Source organism: Tachysurus vachellii, chromosome 15 (assembly GCF_030014155.1).
Source record: "Tachysurus vachellii isolate PV-2020 chromosome 15, HZAU_Pvac_v1, whole genome shotgun sequence".
NCBI classification, from domain to species: domain Eukaryota; kingdom Metazoa; phylum Chordata; class Actinopteri; order Siluriformes; family Bagridae; genus Tachysurus; species Tachysurus vachellii.
In genome coordinates this window covers 15821326-15836042 of record NC_083474.1, presented here as the reverse complement: position 1 = coordinate 15836042, position 14717 = coordinate 15821326, and the positions used below count along the sequence as shown (strand labels likewise).

The window sequence follows — 14717 nt, the reverse complement described above, 5'->3', positions numbered from 1 at the left end:
AGCAAAGCAAATCCTACTGAATGTTAATATGGTGTTCCTAATAAATTGGCTGGTGAATGTATACTTGAAAATGCATAATGTTCCTATTATTTCCTTATTGTAGACTATACTGTAGACTTAATAGCCAATGCTGATAAAGTGAAGAGACCAAGTTGGCAAAAAAAAAAAAAAAATCAAATCATTTCAACATACATGAAGTCACCTCACAATTACAATACATATCACATTATTTTAATTTGCAAACAATTACAAAAAAAATAGCTGGACTAAATAATAATAATAATAATAATAATAATAATAATAATAATAATAATAATAATAATAATAATATAACTCTATAGGCTATATAACATTAGATGTATTATATTGTTATTATAGTAAATAATGGAGTTTTATGATGTCTTGTTTTAAATGTCTTACACTACACTTAGTCTAAATGAGAAACAGCACCTATTTCTGCGGAGCTAAACATTTGTTTGAGGAGACATTGTTTTGAGGAGACAATGTTTTGAGGAGACATTGTTTTGAGTGGTGTACAACATCTGAAAACAGAGGTAAAGGGCAGATTTCTGTTGTCTATGTGTTAAAGAAACAGCTTTGTACGATGCACAAAAAGGATTTAAAATATTTAATACTTTTCTAATTTCACTGATTTTTTTCCCCAGGAGTTAATATACTGCATATGAGGCATAACTTTTGATGTTATAGAGAAGTTTTATAGTCTTTTGGGGGAAGGGAAGGCTTGTCAATGTTTTTGAGGCAATTGCAAAATGAGCACAGCTAAGAAAAAGGTAACTAATGTGGAGAAAGTGTACCTTTGAACATCTACCGTTCTTGTGGTCCTGTCTTTGTTGTTTGTCGACAGGCTTGTCTTACTTATCTTATCAACCTACCTGTGTTTAAACCTATATTTAGTGTTTTAGTGTGTACATGTATACAGTAGAGGAACAGATCATTTAAAAATAGATTTTTTTGCTGAGGGATGTAGTCTTAAAAATACTCATCAGAAATACCTCAATAACCCCAAGATTTATTATTCAATGTTGAAACTAATAGGACATATATGGAGTTAAAAGAGCATATATAAAAGGACATTTTGTTAATTCTGTCTGCACACTGGCTTCTTCTGCCCTCTCTGTCTCTTTCTTTTTCTCTGTGTGTGTCTTTTTATCAGGATGCGCCATCATTCGCCCTCCTAGAGATGGAGGGATTCGTTACAGGGGACTGACTCAGGAGCAGGTAAAGTGTACTATAGCATTATTAGCTCTACACAGCAGCCTCAGCCAAGAGAAGATCTTGTGATAATAAAGAAAGCAATCTCATTTCCGATCTCATACTCATTCCTCTGATCTCATTGTCTCTGCAGATTCGGAGTGTGCAGATTTTGCCTGTAGACTATGAGATTGAATATATCTGCCGCGGGAACAGAGCGATTGTTGGGCCGAAGGTGCGGAAGTGTCTCCCTGATGGCACATGGACAGATATGGATCAGCAGAGCAGATGCTGTAAGCATTCAGCCTCTCACTGCAATCACTACTTTTGTATTACACATTATTTAGTTTGCATTACAATGTAACTAAATTGGGAAAAGAACTTTATCATTTTAAAACACACCAATGTCTCACTACTCCTCAGTGTTTCTGTGTCCTCACACGTGGACATCTTTGGACAATGGCAGAGTGACACTGCAACCCTCTGGACCTCCAGTAGAAGGCACTGTGCTCCATTACAGCTGTCATGCTGGCTTCCTGTTAGAGGGCAGAAACATTTCCCACTGCACCAAGCAGGGCAACTGGGACTCACCCAAACCACTGTGTATTTGTGAGTTATTGTAGACTTTATCGGAGCACAGTGCATATAAAATATGAGATTAGGATTCAGTTTTATCGCCCATGTATGAATACATAACTATATATAAAACTATAATTGGCAGCACTGAAGTAATTCCTTCCAATCATTAATTAATATACAGAGAATAGGGTATAAGCAAATTCATAAATTTATATGTATAGTAGAAAGTTTACAAGATTGTTTTAGGATGTAATGCACAAGTGTTAATCAATCTATGTATATAATAGTAATCATATTTAATCTGGATTAAGAATGTTCTTTGAGGCATGTGATTGTCCATGAGGTTGACTTCCTTTTTAAAGAAACTATTATTGTGTCTGGCGTTTTCAAGAAATAACTTGATTTACAGTTAAAATGAGGCTTTCCAAAGCATCTAAAGATGATTAACTGTAAAAAAAAAAAAAAAGAAAGAAAAACATTCTGAGCTTTATGTGACCTCTAGTACAATACTGCTTATTTCGCTTATGAGAGAATGTCAGTAATATTGTTTTTGCTGTATTCAAATGCATAAACATTGTAAAAATATGGGTTGTAACAGTGGAGTGCCTCCTGGTATTACCCTTGTAACAATCATTATTTCACTGTATTCTTTACCTCCGGGGAGATGCAGTCCTTACACACAAAGCTGTTTTGCTTTACTGTTTTGTTAATGCTTTACATGTCTTTAACTTGCATTCTGTTTTCTCTCCATATCTGCACTCAGATGACATAAATTATACAGGTAAGAGCTGGGGTTAATACATTTATCATTACATTTGGTTAATAATAAGAAGAGTAGATGGATTCAATCTATGGAAATATGATCTATGGTGTCATATATGCTGCAAAGCTTTTGTAACTGGTTATAAGTGATTGTAATGGTGAAGTGCAAGCCTCGGTTGTAATGCTTCTATTGAACTCAAGAGAGCGGTCTTTTACCAAGAGTCAGAAAACATTCTGCAGTGGAAGATGTAAACCAAACTGATTCAGCAGTGGTGGGTTAGAGCTCGAGGCATGGTAAAAGGATTAAGTACAGTCTTTTGTATTTTACTTGTGCATGAATAACAATTTGTTTTTGTTTATTTGTTTATAGTAGGACATAAAATCATGATGATTTTGTAAGATTATGCAATTCCATCTTTTCATATTTAATACAATGCTCTGGGATTCATCCTTCAATTCATTCTGGCTAGTTATCAGTTCATATATCCATCCATCCATCCATCCATCCATCCATCTATCCACTCTTCTATCCATCCATCCATCCTTCCATCCATCCATCCATCCATCCATCCATCCACACATCCATCCTGTTTTCCTCCTCCTTTCTTTCCTTCATTGCTTCCTGACTGTGTTCATACCACTGTTAAATCACCCAGAGAGATATCTGCATATTTACTTTAGTGCAGTCTCAGCGGGAAGAGGATTAACTTTTAGTGTGTGTGTGTGTGTGTGTGTGTGTGTGTGTGTGTGTGTGTGTGTGTGTGTGTGTGTGTGCACGAGTATTTCGATTTAAATTTCAATTTATTTGATAGCACATGTAACAACAGTCTGTCTCACGAGGAAGCTTTAGCGAAATAAGAATCCCTAATGAGCAAACTGAAGGCAAATGTTGCACCAAAAAACTAGGAGGAAACCTTGAGATGAACTTGGACTCAAAAATTGGGTGTCAGACCTCTATGGTCAGTAACAGATAGAGGAATTACAGCAGTCTAAACAGAAAACAGAGGTGTTAAATGAATATAAGCTTATGAGAGAAAGCAACATAAACATTCCAGAAAAGCCTAATTTGTAATGCAGGGATTATCAGATAAGCTAATGTGGAGCTAATTGGCAAATTACAACATAGAAGGAATTTAAATGGGAGATGATGACACTCTGTGTGGTCTCTGTGCAGTCAGGAGGGTGGATGGTGCACCCTGCTGGATCTGCAATGGTCCTGAGTGCAGGAAGTAGTAGCAGCACCTCAGGATTCTGCACTCACATTATCTCAGGTAACAGGATGCAGAGCTTAGCAAGATTGTTCAACGGTACTTGACATATGGTGTATATGATAATCATAGTGCAAGCTGAGAGTCGGGCATGCCTCGATATAACAGCTTAACTAAAAGGGAGAGGCAGAAGGCAGCACAGGCATGAGGGCACCGTGAGACATCTTGATTCCCTCCACAACATCATCAGCAGACTTGAATGAATGCGTCAAAGTGACAGGATGGCAACACCAGCATCCAGTTCACCTTGTTTCTCTACAAGCCTTCAGATCTGAATCCTTTATCTAAAGGGAGAGGTTAATCTCCAGATGTCTGACTGAACAAGTTTTCAACATATTATTAAAAATTTGTAGATTCTGTGCATGTCTTTCTGGCTTTGTGGGGAAAAGTCTCCAACTTTACCACCTGGAGTTTCTGCTACTGATCGAGAGGCAGTCGCATGTGATTTATAATAGATAGCAAGACCCTTTTTAAGGATTTTTAAGGATTTCTAGTTCAGTAGCTGTTTTTTTTATGTTTTTTTATGTATTTATGTTTGTTGCACAGTGAAAATAGTGTTTGTGTCAGATTTTTAGCAAAAAAATTAGCTGCTGCATTTTTTTTTATATTTTTTTTTCTGCAGATGAAATTATTCAAAGTTTTAAAAAATTGTAATGTCTAATCAGATGCTTGGTGTCTAGCACCCTTGGGACTGAGCACAATTATCTGTGCATTTAGTAAGAGATGCTTAATATTCAAGCATATACGTCCTCTCACAATTCGACAATCTTATTTGGATGTTGTTGTATGTTGTTTGGCCAGTGAGTCCTAATGTGTAATATCAGTACAGATATAAATGTTGAGTGTGTGCAGATAACTCTACACAATGCAAGCGTACAGCATTGAAGGCATCAAACAAGATAGGACATACTGTTATAAGAATATGTTCCACAGTGCAGTGGTGTGATGCTTCCTGAAGTTCCTGGATTATATTCCTATAACAGCTTGGCTTGAAGTATTCCTCTTATACCACTGCAAATTGTTAACAATTGCATTTTTTATATTTATTACGGAACAACAGTATGAGTGTTAGTATGAGGAATACCAGGGAATGTCTATGAGACTATGAAGTTAGTTCCTATTATCACTTATAGCAGCTATAACCAGATGTTTCCTGACCAGCCTCTTGTCTCTGTCCTTTGATTTTAATTTGATAAAAAAAGTGCAGCTTGCCATGTTCCTGAGAAACTGGAAAGTGCAAAGTCCTCTGTCTTTATGGCTGACCTTTGCAGAGCGCTGACACTGGAGACTACTTCCATAAATATTAAATATTAAGTACTGTGCAAAAGTCTTTGGCAAGAAAGAAGTCTTAAAGGAATGCTGAAAGCAAAGATGCCTTCAGAAATAATGAAATTATTATTATTATTAAAGCACAATAGGCAGTGCTTTAAAACTAAAACAAAATCAATATCAATGTTCTTTTTAATTCCATATAATATAAGTAAATATAAGACTTCTGCACTTCCTTATGTATTTTCAGGTAAAAAAAAATTCAGGTATGTTTTTCGTCTAAAAAGTGGTCTGTTATGTATGTTACTTTCTTCACTGACATACACACAATTTTCTGTACAACTTCTAATAGAAATCTTTACCATACCAACCATTTTTTAAAATGTATTTGCTTGTTTTTACTTTTAAAATATGTAAAAAATACCATATATTCTAAAATGTTGTTATAGAGAATTATTTAGAGAATTCAATTGTGCTTTGATATAAAGTGAAAATAATTATGTTTCTGTTCTGAAATACACCATTTGTATAACCTAACCATCAAAATGTGCTTGTTTTGATGGTCTCTAATTTCAGATTTAGTTCTTTTTGTTGTTACAATAAGCTCCTCTCTAATGGGAAAGTTTTCCACTAGGTTTTGGAGTGTGGCTGTGGGGATTTGTGCCCATTTAGCTACAGGAGCATTAGTGAGGTCAGCTTGATGACAAGGAGGAGGCCTGGTGTGCAGTTGGTGTTCCTGTTCAGAGGAATTGAACAAACTGTTGTTGCAAACAACATCTTTATAAAGCTTGCTTTGTGCACAGGGCCCTTGTCATGCTGTTAAATGTCATGTATAGAATTTTTATTTTTAGCATTAAAACTCATTTTTAAATTAAAATTAATTGCTGCTACAGGCTGCTAGTATATCTCAGATTTGTTAGAATTGGATCAGATTGGAATTAAACAGAGTTTAGTTTTACCTAGAGCAATTAAAAGCAATTTATTTCAACTATGTTTCTTAAATGTAAACAATTTGTCTAACTTATTAATTGTTTAACTTAGTCGTTCTTAATAATTATGCCGTATATGCTTTTGAGATAAAATATTGTTTAAAGAAGCACTTCTTGCGAGTACATACTTTTTTGTTAGTGAAAAGGGTAGATTTTCCAATTGTCTGAATGGAACTATTCTATGATTATGTGTAATGTTTATTTTATTCCATATTTTTTGGCCATTTTAATGAAGGGAGCTGACTGTAGGTTGGGCAAAGTGAGATATCTTGGCTCTTAGTAATTATCTAGCTTCGTGGTAGATGTCACTTGGTGTTCTTTCATTAAATATCAACTAAAGATCAGGAGTAAATAATTCATGACTGGCATGTGGAGAAATTGGAATTAAGCTCAGACACATGGAGAGAGAGAGAGAGAGAGAGAGAGAGAGAGAGAGAGAGAGAGCACACTGCACCAAATGTCACCAAAGGAGCTCAGGAAGGGCTACGGTCACCTTTAAAGGGCAGCCCACCCGTTAGAGTAAACCTTGTGCTCTCTTGTGTGTGCTAATAAGTCAGATGTTAGACCTAGAGGATTAGATACAAGATATGGAAAAATCCACTACATGTTCAATAAATACAACTGAGATTAAATGAATTATACTTAATAGTAATCTTTGTCTATGGCATCTGTAGCACCTGTGTGATTTGCATACGTTAGATTAATTATAAACATATCACATATGTTACACTTCCATTTAGATCTAATAAAAAAGTAAACAAAAAGAACAGACAACTCACAAAGTTTGTCATATTTTTCAGCCAGTTATTCAACTTTGTAAAAAAATGATGACTATCTAATTAAAACCGTATCCCTTTAGTAATAGAATAAAGCAGGATAAAGACACTGCTTCAACAGTGGAGCAATACAGTAAAAAATAGTAAAGAGTTACCCTGAAAAGTAGTCTCATTTTTGAAAGGATTAAGTATACAAAATACCTGATGCAGAATTTCTTAAGGCAGTGGCAATCTTTGCTATTTCTCAGCTCCAGAATCCTCGGGTTCAACCTTGAGTTCAGGTGTGGCGTTTCTGTGCATGTTCTCCCTGTCTCTGGTTGGCATCTTCAGTTTACTCTCACTTCCCAAAGGTATTTCATTAGGTGGATCGACTGAGATGACTTTTCCATAGGTGTGAACAAGTGTGTGAATATGTGTGTATTCAGCACTGTGATATATTGATTTTCTGTCTAGGGATTTATTCCTGCCTCATACCCATTTTTTTCCTGGGATAGGTTCTGGATCCACCAGGACCCTGATTAAGATAAAGCGGTTACTGAAAGTGAGTGGGAGTGATTCTCCAATTGGTGTTCATTTACCCTCAGACATCTGTGGTATCAAAACTTACCATTATCGAATTGTACAAAATTCTATTTATTTTTGAGCTGTTTCAGTGATTAGACCTTGAATTCTCTAAATCTCTAAACAAGTTAGCCTTTCAAATAGTATTGTCACTTTGAGCTGATTTTCTGGTGGTGGAAAGTTCAGGAATAAAATGCTTTATGAATCTAATAAAGAGATAATATTACTGTACACGTTTAATATAATGTTCTTGAAATGAACCTGTGCTGGTAGAGTCCTTGGAATTTATACTACTGGTTACAAAAAAGTTTGAGAGCCCCTGAATTATAGCATTCTATATTAATGTTTGTTTACTGCTTCAGCAGCAGCCCCGAGACGTTGAGTGAACAGCTTTTATGTTTGTTTCCTTGTACAGAGAAATGTGTAGAATTTCTTGTCAGTAGTAAACATACATAAATACAGACATCCCAGTCTGTCAATTTGCACAAAACCTATCGTAGTCTTGTTCTTTGCTGTAGAGTATGTGTCTTATCAGTGGATTTCCTGTGTCATAATATCCTATTATATGATACAGTAGCCTATGTTTGCATAGAGTTTGTTTTCTCTAGTCCTCTAATGCTGACAGGTGTCTGTCAGTTACAATACCTGAACGAACAGCAATTCTGTCCCACAAGCCTAAGCTGAGAGCAAAAGAGCAGAAAGAAAATGCATTAGCTGTTTGTGACTTTATGCTGTAGTGGCTTCCAGACATGAACACAAAACCCTATGGGAAATGAGCCTACATTATTCCGTCAATATCAGTTATTTGACAGAGATCATGTAGGCTGCTGCTTGATTTATTGGAGAGTAGCATGCTGTGAGGTGCTGCTGGTAATGGCATGAGAGATTGATTGTTTATCTGAGTAAGTTTGGTTTTGTTCGCAAGTGTGTGTGTGTCTGAGTGACATAGACAGGCAAAAAGAAAGGGAAAAGGTGGTATTGACTGATTATGCAATACACTTCTGAACTTTTCTGAGTTGAATTGAATTTTTCAAACTGTTCTAAGGTTGCGTATAAAACATAAAATATTGATGCTTCTGCAAACTAATATATGGCCTGTGCTAAAACAGGATTTTACACAAACGTTCTAGCTGTTCCATTCAGGTAAACAGCAAAATTTCCTGTGCTGTATGAACTGCTCATAGTCAGTACAATTACTGTAGGCTTTTATGGTTATTTCCTGTTAATGCTAAGGCTCTTACACATACGTGTACTTTGGGGTTATTGTTAGCCTGTAGTAAATAACAGTGGAAATGGTGTATACAGTGAATTGTATTAACGGTAAAAGGATGTTGTGTGAATGTGTGATGTAAGTGTATTTTATTTATGACGATATGTGTAATAATATGACACCATTTTGGGACCTAGGTGGAAGAACTATTTTGGAAATTATTTTAAATGAATCACAGCTTTTTTAATATTAATTATTTTCAGTAGTCCTGATGTTGAGGTATGAGCAACCTTGTTTGTTGAGACAACCACTAAAGGAAAGGAAAAATAAAAAAAGACAGGCTTATGCTTGCCTTTTCTTTCCACTGTCAGTGGCATTGTGCTTGTCATCTCAGAGATCACTAATTAGTCCTGGCAAGTCTCTGAACATTGAGTCCAACTTTTTGTTCCCACTTCTATGTCATATTTCACATTAATATGACCTTGAATGTTGCTGAAATATGGTAAAGAAGAAAAGAATATCTTGCTCTTTTGTTTACAAGTTAATAGGAGAGAACCAACAGTACTGTTATCCCTCATGTCTGAGATTGATTCAGTGTTTCTCCTATTAAATGCCTAGCAATTTCCCCTGTGACCAAGAACAGGAGCCATCTCTAATGCCTCACAGGAATTATTAAAAGACTGCACAGTGGTGCACTGTCTAGTGTTTCCGCCTCACAGCTCCAGGGTCCCAGGTTTCATCCTGAGCTTGAGTGTACTGTAGTTTGTGTGTTTCTACGTTTTCTATGGGTTTTCAGGTTTTCTCCCAACTCCAAAAAACATGCCAGCAGGTGCCTTGACTAAGAAAAATTGCACCTAGGTGTGAGTGAATATATGTGTGCACGGTGCCATGTGATGGACCAGTGTCTCAACCTGTATCCCTACCTCACACTCTGTTATCCCTGGATAGGGTTCAGATCCAGTCCTCGGATAACTGAAAGTGAGTATCAGGGAACAGGCACCAGATTTCCAAACACATATTTCATTATAAATATTTAAGGTGTTTCAAAGTGGAGTTTATTTAACATATGTACAAGCATACAGAGACACTGGGATCACTTTCCTCATACAAGGGAAAATTATGACCTAAAATGTGGACTCATCTCTCTCTCTCTCTCTCTCTCTCTCTCTCTCTCTCTCTCTCTCTCTCTCTCTCTCTCTTTCAATATATATATATAGCGATGCTCTCCTTCAACAGTGCTGTACCTCTCTAATGCTGCTTGCTGCTCAGAGCTTGGTGCTTGCTGTTTTCTTTTTCATCTCCGTTTCTATCGGATTAAGGGATTACAACGAGTTGCGTTTTCTTTCCAGTATTTTGATCAAACCACCGAATAACACGCTGTTGAGTTCAGACTCGATCATCTCGTCTCGCAGATTTAGATTAGACTACCGAGTGATTTAGTGATTTATTACAGTAATAATTAAATATTGCTCAGAGTGCCGCTGATTGGATCCAGATGATGCTTTGCCCTGATATGTTTTGGGTAATTACGCGCTTGTTGGTTTAGGTTATTTACGCACATGGCGATAACTTCACTTTACGCGTTTTCCCTTTAACGAATGAATGCATATGTTAGGTCTATGTATAGAACCGTGGTATGAAACAAGGCACATGTGACTTTCGGTCTATAAATCATTATGATAGAGGTTGAATTAGGACGCAGTAGGACACGACACGCCGTGCTGCGCTTTGCGTTAACGTGCGCCGATCAGTTTGTGTTGTAGTTTACTGGTAAAACCTTGACGCGTTTGCGCACTTCATCTCGTGGGAATTTAAAATTCGGTAGCATCCATGGAGAACCCGGGTGATTTCAGGAGCCTGTGGATGAGAATTGTGCTGTGTTGGTTTATATTACTGCTGTCCTGGTCGTGTGCGGTTGCAGGGAAGAAGAAGCTGTACATCGGTGCGCTGTTCCCCATGAGCGGAGGATGGCCTGGGGGACAAGCATGTCTGCCTGCCGCACAGATGGCACTGGAGCTCGTCAACAACCGCACTGACATCCTGCCCGACTACGAACTCGAGCTCATCTATTACGACAGCATGGTAAGGACAAAACCTTAATTAAAGCACTCTTTAAAAAAGCATCAATTAAAATCCATTGGTCTTTCAAGCGTTGTAGTGTTAGATGAAAAGTTTCTTGTTTTTCACTATCAAAACCCAGACCCTGGTGCTCTTGGTGGATATTAGTGAACATTTTAGTGAACATTAGTGAACATACTCTATCATAATAAAAGAAACATCCAGTCTGCCCACCACATCTGTCATGCTTTACAGATTACAGTAATTTCCTTGTAGTGAGAAATGATGAGAAAACCCATTAACTCAAATCCAGCTTACAGTGGAAGTAAAGGCAATCAATAAATACTTAAAATACATGATTCTTTACAGTTTACTGGTGATGCTTTAATAATTACATGGGTGACATGCAGGTAATTAATTGCTTCTCCTGTTCTGTCAGTATTTGTAAATATTATTCATGTATGTTAGACGTGTAGATAAACTAAGCATATGACACAATATGGAAAATAAACTACAGCTAGAATGTGCTTTATTACCAAGTATGCTCACACATACAAGGATTTTTTTTATGGTGCAGGAGAAAGACACACACAGAAAGACACAGAACATAAACATTAAATATAAACAGCAAAAAACATAAATAGGTGTAAGTAGCTATAAATAGGAAGTGTGAATTGTGTGTTCAGTATTGAGTTGAAGTGAAATGTACATGAGATATTACAATATTGCACTTGTGTGTAAAAATATGTACAGTATAGCAACACAAGCACCCTAAAATATCTTGTATGTGTGAGCATACTTGGCAATAAAGCACTATTATTATTGGCTATTTGTGCTGGATCTTATGTGTTCGATGTGTTTTTTTATCAGAGGCAGTTGTTCATCAGTTGAATGGCCTGGTGTAAGAAACCGTTCCTTTGTTGGACGTCGTGGTGCTTAATGCTTTTTAGCCTCGGCCAGAGAGTAAAAGTTTAAAAAAGGGGCCAGGTGTGTGTAATCCAGTGCGATTCAACCTAAATGTTTATTCATTCTGTCTGGGCATGTTTACATGTCATTATATGTAATCCAAAATGGATTATCAATGACCTAAAATCTCTGCCCTTCCTGTGACTTTTATAATTAATTCCTGAGAAATAAAACACAGCAGGCTGTGCTGTTATGGGAGATGATCAACAGTAGGGTGGTCTGATGCTTTACCGTTGATTCTTTTCCTATAACAGCACATCCAGTGGAAATTTGCCATTTGTTTACTTTTCTTTTATTAATTAAAGAGCGGAGTGTCGAGACAGTAGTGTAGTCATTCCCTTATCAGTATCTTCTTCTTTCTCTCTTTCTAAATAACATTATAATCCATAAAACAGCTTGTCATGCTACCAGGAAATGCTACTCTCCAGTTTTGGAAAAACTGACACCCAAGACTGCTTCTGTACATAACCATCATAACCATCATAAAGCTACATCATATTAATGATGATAGTTTTCTGTGGTTCAATAGGAACACGTAGATACATTAATATTAAAACAAGCGCATTAATATAAACCTTTGTTGTCAGAACTGCGTTTACAGAAAATGAATTAGATTCGAGAATTCAACTGCACTGTGTGTTATTTTCCTTCAGGGGTTTTTAAACCCAATTATCACTTTTTACCAAAAAGATTTTGGGGAATACCAATCAGACTCTACATAGAATAATAAACCTTCAGTTACTATCAACATACTACAGCATATGTGATTATTTTTTCTGAGAAACATATAGATTAAACCAGGTGATGTTTTTTCCATTTTTCCATTTCACCATGATAAACACATCTTTTGTGGTTGTGTGACTGCATCAATTGATCGTGCTGAGGGAGGAAAAAAAGAAAGAAAAAATCAGGAACCAAACGAAAACCCAAGTGAGCAACCTTAATATTGTAACAAGAAGTGTTTACTGCAAACTTTAGAAAACAGCACATTAATATCTCTTTAGGGCAGTAAACAAAGAGGGAGCTGTTTTGGAGTGGGAATGAAGCAGGTCTGCACTGGAATCACACTCAGTAATGAAGAGCGAGGGAAAGGAAAGGAAAGTTGGCATGGCAACAGGCACCAATGAAAGCGCTTTGCACATAGAAGTGCATTTTTGTAAATCTTACATCGATAATATGAGGAGATACTTTGGCAGTTTAGTGTGTGGTGACAGGCAAAAGCCTATACATTCACATTTCAGAACAAACTGCAAAGTGTGGGCTCTGAATTCTGGAGAAGGGAGAAATTCTTTCATTTAAATTTACACACTACACTGATTTACTGAATTACAAGCGAGCTGGATTACAATCCAAGCATGAAGCATGGAACAGTTAAGGCTTAAAAGTCTTGTTTAAGAGACCAGCAGTGCCTCTCTAAGAGGATTGAATTTAAATTCATAACTTGCCAATCACAAGCACAATACTTTAACCACTCTGATTACTGTTCCCTTCTGAAACTCTACATAACGAGCAGTTTACATATCATATAAACCTAATGATACTTGATACACTTGAATGTTATAACTGATGTATTTCTTTAACATGTAGATAATAATAAATCCTTATCCTGCAGCTAAACTGGTGACACATAACCACAGAAACAAATGGTTTAAAACATACTTTAAATGCACAATTCAGAAATTAGCAAATGTGCGTAATATGCACCAAATTTACTTTTATAGTAACAGCTAGCTTTATACAAAGATAGTTGCTGAATTTATATATGTGTATCTTTATTATTTAAAGTTACAGTGCCTAGATTATAGGTATGTTAAAAATGTCAAGAAACAAAACAAATGGAAAAAAATTACCCTTATGAAATTCAGATTATATGTGGGTGACTCAAATGAAAAACCTACATTTTTTCTAGACCCCACTTAAGCACATTTAATGAAATCAAGATTATTTAGAAAATGATGCAATTTGCTGACAAAAAAAAAAAGTTTTTCATGTGTCTCTTCCTTGTGCAAATATAAAAATAGGAAACGTCCCCAGACACGCATTATTTCCCCTGATTATGCATTGTTTACTTACGCAACAATGTATATTATATGCAAATTTACATTTGGATAAAAGGATGTATTTTTTTTGTGACTTAAGAACATTCAGCTGTCATGTTTAATTCATTTCCCAATGACATTTTCAATTCCTTCTTTTGAAATCAAGTTCACTTGGGTGTCAGTGTTCACAGTTAGATCAGCCTGCACACTCAAATTTAAATAAGAAAAAAATTATATTAAACCATGTTTAAATTTGCAACTTCAGAATGCATTAGGCCAGTGACATTTAAATGCATTTTGGTATTATATGATTTGAGAGGCTAGACAGGGGACTGCTGCATACTGAAACAAGATCACAATCTAAATAGCTTTTGGTGCCAGAACAGTAATTACAAACAGAAAAATCAGATTTGATTTGTGGCTTGCTTTTAATTATTCTTCAAAGTACTCATGATACGTGAGTTGATTTGCTTAATCCTTTTCAAACAAGTAATTATCACGCATAGCAATGTTTCCATAGAGCATTACCTTTTCTCTAGTTTGTCAATTTAATATGACATTTGATTATTGTTGAGTCTTGGATGATGAGCTTAAAATCTTAAAGTAAAAACATAGATATTCGACTAATATATTGCTTTGCTTCTTGCAAATGTGTTTCACCTTCACCAATAGATTACACCTTTTGCATGTTTAATTCTTTACACCAAAGGCTCAGTAAAACAGATTGCTCAGTCTCTATTAAAATGGTTATAGTCTATAGACAATTGTAACTGCTCCAAGCAGTCAAAACCTGTTTTGACAGTTTGTGTTTGATGATTGTTCACTGAAATGCTCAGATTTGTTCTGTGGTAATGTAGATTAGTGCAAATGTACTACATTTCAAAACACATTTCTCATTAAGATGGAAATAAGCAAATGTGTTTAAAGTACAGAGCATGACATTTTAATTAATGCATAATACTAACAGTTTAAACAATATTTAGTAGAAAACAACATTCTGTGTAGAATAATATGTTGTTTGGGATACA

At 36.0% G+C, this 14717-nt stretch overlaps 1 protein-coding gene across 2 annotated transcripts in view; it reads left to right on the top strand.

Moving 5' to 3' along the window:
* gabbr1a (gamma-aminobutyric acid (GABA) B receptor, 1a) overlaps positions 1-14717 on the top strand; it is a 43936-nt gene that overhangs the window by 3002 nt on the left and 26217 nt on the right. Inside the window, exons 3-7 of one of the 2 annotated variants that reach the window (XM_060888630.1) lie at positions 1175-1239; positions 1367-1505; positions 1636-1821; positions 2555-2572; positions 10548-10708. In XM_060888630.1, the coding sequence (XP_060744613.1) occupies positions 1175-1239; positions 1367-1505; positions 1636-1821; positions 2555-2572; positions 10548-10708 (569 nt within the window). The remainder of the gene's footprint in view (positions 1-1174; positions 1240-1366; positions 1506-1635; positions 1822-2554; positions 2573-10547; positions 10709-14717) is intronic. The other variant, XM_060888631.1, reaches the window with a different exon arrangement.